This window comes from Mandrillus leucophaeus, unplaced genomic scaffold (assembly GCF_000951045.1).
Source record: "Mandrillus leucophaeus isolate KB7577 unplaced genomic scaffold, Mleu.le_1.0 Scaffold3, whole genome shotgun sequence".
Lineage (NCBI taxonomy): Eukaryota > Metazoa > Chordata > Mammalia > Primates > Cercopithecidae > Mandrillus > Mandrillus leucophaeus.
In genome coordinates, this window is record NW_012103142.1 from 195,515 (window position 1) to 200,240 (window position 4,726).

The 4,726-nt window shown below is 45.0% G+C and overlaps 2 protein-coding genes across 3 annotated transcripts in view; one reads left to right on the plus strand and one right to left on the minus strand.

Moving 5' to 3' along the window:
• The window catches only part of KIFC1 (kinesin family member C1), a 24,710-nt gene that overhangs the window by 12,251 nt on the left and 7,733 nt on the right, over positions 1 to 4,726 (plus strand). For both annotated transcript variants that reach the window (XM_011986472.1, XM_011986473.1), the window contains exons 2-3: positions 1,181 to 1,318; positions 1,470 to 1,569. In XM_011986472.1, coding sequence (XP_011841862.1) covers positions 1,181 to 1,318; positions 1,470 to 1,569 — 238 coding nt within the window. The remainder of the gene's footprint in view (positions 1 to 1,180; positions 1,319 to 1,469; positions 1,570 to 4,726) is intronic.
• Positions 4,220 to 4,726, minus strand: part of CUTA (cutA divalent cation tolerance homolog (E. coli)) — a 16,510-nt gene continuing 16,003 nt past the window's right edge. The window contains exon 6 of the transcript XR_001006726.1: positions 4,220 to 4,247. The gene's annotated coding sequence lies outside the window, so the exon portion shown is untranslated. The remainder of the gene's footprint in view (positions 4,248 to 4,726) is intronic.

Below are 4,726 nucleotides of genomic sequence, written 5' to 3' on the forward strand. Positions count from 1 at the left end.
TTTTTTGTATGTTTTAGTAGAGATGGGATTTCACCATGTTAGCCAGGATGGTCTCAATCTCCTGACCTCATGATCTGCCCACCTCAGCCTCCCAAAGTGCTGGGATTACAGGCGTGAGACACCGCGCCTGGTCAAGTTCTTCGTCTTTTTTTTTTTTTTGAGACGCAGTCTCGCTCTGTCACCCAGGCTGGAGTGCAGTGGTATGATCTTGGCTCACCACAACCTCTGCCAGTCACTCAAGCAATTGTCTTCCTCGGCTTCCCAAGCAGCTGGATTACAGGCACATGCCACCATGCCCGGGTAATTTTTGTAGAAACAGGGTTTCACCATGTTGGTCAGGCTGGTCTTGAACTCCTGACCTTAAGTAATCTGCCCGCCTCAGCGTCCCAAAGTGCTGGGATTACAGGCGTAAGCCACCGTGCTCGGCCAGAATTAAGTTCAAATGCCTTTTTTTTTTTTTGAGATGGAGTCTCACTCTGTTGCCCAGGCTGGAGTGCAGTGGCGTGATCTCGGCTCATGGGAACCTCTGCCTCCTAGGTTCAAGTGATTCTCCTGACTCAGCCTCCCGAGTAGCTGGTATTGCAGGCATGCGCCACCACACCCAGCTAATTTTTGTATTTTTAGTAGAGACAGGGTTTCACCATGTTGGCCAGGCTAGTCTCAAACTCCTGACCTTGTGATCTGCCTGCCTCAGCCTCCCAAAGTGCTGGGATTACAGGTGTGAGCTGCTGCACCTGGCCCAGGTAAAACATTTCAAACATTGCTCAATAAATGTTGCCTGATTCTCCCAAGCAGTCTTCAGCCCTCACATATCTTCCACTCTCTCCCTTATTTATGATTCTCAGCTTCAGCCAAAAGGGCCAGTTGGTTTCTTAGCCATGCTATGTGCATATTTGAATTTTTGCCTTCCAGAAAGAGCATCCATTCCTCTCTGCTTGTTTGACTCCTGCCCTTAAAGTTAGTCAAGTCCAGCTTTTCTCCTAGAGGTTATTCCCACTTTTAGGTTATGTCCCCACTTCTGTTCATGCTGTCTGTCTGGCACATAATTCAGCTTTTGGCACAAGTGGTGCTCAGTGCTTGGTGTGGTGATGTTGATAATTGAGGCTGGGGGGCCAAGACGGGAAGTTCTTGGGACATTTGGGCTCCTGGGTATTGTCTCAAGGGTCTCTTTTCCCAACAGAGGTCCCCCCTGTTGGAAGTAAAGGGGAACATAGAACTGAAGAGACCTCGGATTAAGGCCCCTTCCCGGCTGCCTCTCTCAGGAAGCAGACTCAAGAGGAGGCCTGACCAGATGGAAGATGGCCTGGAGCCTGAGAAGGTGAGCTGGGCGTGGAGAGCTGTGCATGTGTGTGTGGGGTATGTGGGTGTGTGTGTGTGTATGTGTGTGTATGTGTGTGTGAAAGAAAGGAGAGAGAGAGTATAAACCATTTGGGAGGGTGACTGTGGACCTTGTCTTTATCTTTCCCCAGAAACGGACAAGAGGCCTGGGTGCAACGACCAAAATTACCACATCCCACCCAAGAGTTCCATCCCTCACTACAGTGCCACAGACACAAGGCCAGACCACAGGTGGGCTCTCGGGATGGATAGCCTCCAAGGACACGGAAGTCCAGTGCTCTTCAACTCACTTGTTTCTTTTCTTTCAATTTTATTCTATTTTGGTTTTTTTCTTTTTTTTGTTTTTTTTTTTTTTTTTTTTTGAGACAGAGTGTCACTCCTGTCGCCCAGGCTGGAGTGCAGTGGCGCGACCTCTGCTCACTGCAACCTCCTCCTCCCAGGTTCAAGTGATTCTCCTACCTCAGCCTCCGGAGTAGCTGGGATTACAGGTGCCCACCACCATGCCCAGCTAATTTTTGTATTTTTAGTAGAGACGGGGTTTCACCATGTTGGCCAGGCTGGTCTTGAACTCCTGGCCTCAGGTGAGGCACCACGCCCAGCCTGTCTGTTTTGAATAGGTAATAACATTTCATTTGGTTCAAAATTCCAAAGGCACAAAGGTTGTTGTATAGTAAAATTTGCTTCCTGTTTCTGTCCTCCAACCACCCAGTTCTGCTACCCAGGGCAACTGTATGTTCTTCCAGGAAAATTCTATTGGTATTCAAGCAAGTAAGACTATACTCCCCCACCTTTTTTACGCAAATGGTGGCATACTTTAGACATGGTTCTGCTTTTACTTATCTTGATCCAACTTGCTTTTTGGCCTATGGAGTACAGTTGGCCCTCTGTATCCGTGGGTTCTGCTTCTGCAGATTCAACCAACCATCGGTTGAAAATATTCAAGGAGAGTAGGCACAGTGGCTCACGCCTATAATCAATCCCAGCACTTTGTGAGGCCAAGGTGGGTGGATTACCTGAAGTCCGGAGTTCCAGACCAGCCTGGCCAACATGGTGAAACCCTGTCTCTACTAAAAATACAAAATTAGCCGGACATGATGTCCCGCACCTGTAATCCAGCTACTCTGGAGGCTGAGGCAGGAGAATTGCTTAGAACCCGGGAGGTGGAGGTTGCAGTGAGCTGAGATTGCGCCAGCCTGGCGACAGAGCGAGACTCGGTCTCAAAAAAAAAAAAAAAAATTCATGGAAAATAAAAAAAAACCCAAAAAATACAATATAACAATTATGGTCATGTGTCACTTGGCAATGCAGATACATTATCAGAAATGCATTACTGTGGAAACATCATAGAATGTACTTACTGAAACCTAGATGATCTAGCCTGCTACACACCTAGGCTGTCTGGGATAGCCTATTGCTCCTGGGCAACAAGCCTGTGTGGCGTGTTACTATACTGAAGCACTGTAGGTAACTATAACCCAGTGGTAACCATTTGTGTATATAAACATACCTAAACATAGAAAAGGTACATTTAAAATAACAATATAAATGATAAAAAAAGAAGGGTACACCTGTACAGGGTACAAACCATTAAACGGAGCATGGTTGAATGGAAGTTGCTCTGCATGAGTCAGTGAGTGAGTGGTGAGTGAATGTGAAGGCCTAGGGCCTTACTCTTCACTGCTGTAGACTTTAGAAACATGGTACAGTTAGGCTACACCAAATTTATAAAAAATAGTTCTTTTATAATAAATTAACCTTAGTTTACTATAACTGTTTTGCTTTATAAACTTAACATTTTTTTTCCCACTTGCCAAGGCTGATGTAACATTTTAATCTTTTTTTAACTCTCTCTTTTTTTTTTTTTGAGATGAAGTCTCGCTCTGTCGCCCAGGCTGGAGTGCAGTGGCACAATCTCAACTCACTGCAAGCTCTGCCTCCCAGGTTCACGCCATTCTCCCGCCTCAGCCTCCCAAGTAGCTGGGACTACAGGCGCCCTCCACCACATCTGGCTAATTTTGTTTTTTGTATTTTTAGTAGAGACGGGGTTTCACCGTGTTAGCCAGGATGGTCTCGATCTCCTGACCTCGTGATCTGCCTGCCTCAGCCTCCCAAAGTGCTGGGATTACAGGTGTAAGCCACCGCACCCGGCTATCTTTTTGACCTTGTAATAACAACTTAAAACACAAACATTGTATAGCTGTACAGAAATATTTTATTTACTTATATCCTTATTCCTCATGTTTTTTTTCTGTCTAAATTTTTTTTTTGGGTGGGGAGCATATACCGAGAGCAATATGAATCTCCGTCTCCTGGGTTGAAAAGAAAATTCTTTTTTTTTTTTTGAGACAGTCTTGCTGTGTCGCCCAGGCTGGAGTGCAGTGGCATGATCTCAGCTCACTATAACCTCCACCTCCCGGGTTCAAGCAATTCTCCTGCCTCAGCCTCCCGAGTAGCTAGAAATACAGGTGCATGCCACCACGCCCGTCTAATTTTTTGTATTTTTAGTCGAGATGGGGTTTCACCGTGTTAGCCAGGATGGTCTTGATCTCCTGACCTTGTGACCTGCCCACCTCAGCCTCCCAAAGTGCTGGGATTACAAGCATGAGTTACTATGCCCCACCTAAAATTCTTTTTTTAATTTAAAATTTTATTTGTATTTTTTTCCAAGAAGTAAGCTTGAATTTGAAAATTTTTCAATATTATTTTGCTTTTGAAACCTTTTGTTAAAAATGAAGAAACACACATTAGTCTAGGCCTACACAGGGTCAGGATCGTCAACATTACTGGCTTTCACCTCCACATCTTGTCTCACTGGAAGATCTTAAGGGGCAGTAACACACATGGAGATGTGACTTCCTGTGATAACAGTGCCTTTTGGAATGCCCTTTTTTTTTTTTTTTTGAGAAGGAGTCTCGCACTATCGCCCAGGCTAGAGTCCAGTGGCGTGATCTCGGCTCACTGCAGCTCCGCCTTCCGGGTTCACACCATTTTCCTGCCTCAGCCTCCCTGGTAGCTGGGACTACAGGCGCCCGCCACCACGTCCAGCTACTTTTTTGTATTTTTAGTCGAGATGGGGTTTCACTGTGTTAGCCAGGATGGTCTCAATCTCCTGACCTTGTGATCTGCCTGCCTCGGCCTCCCAAAGTGCTGGGATTACAAGTGTGAGTTACTATGCCCCGCCTAAAATTATTTTTTTAATTTAAAATTTTATTTTTAAAATTAAATTGGAATGCCTTTTGAATGACATGCCTGAGGCTGTTTTATAGTTAACTGCTTTTGCAAATAGAAGGAGTACACTCTAAAATACAATAAAAAGTACAATACAGTAAATATATAAACTAGTAACATAGTGATTATCATTTTCAGGTATTATGTACTATATATAATT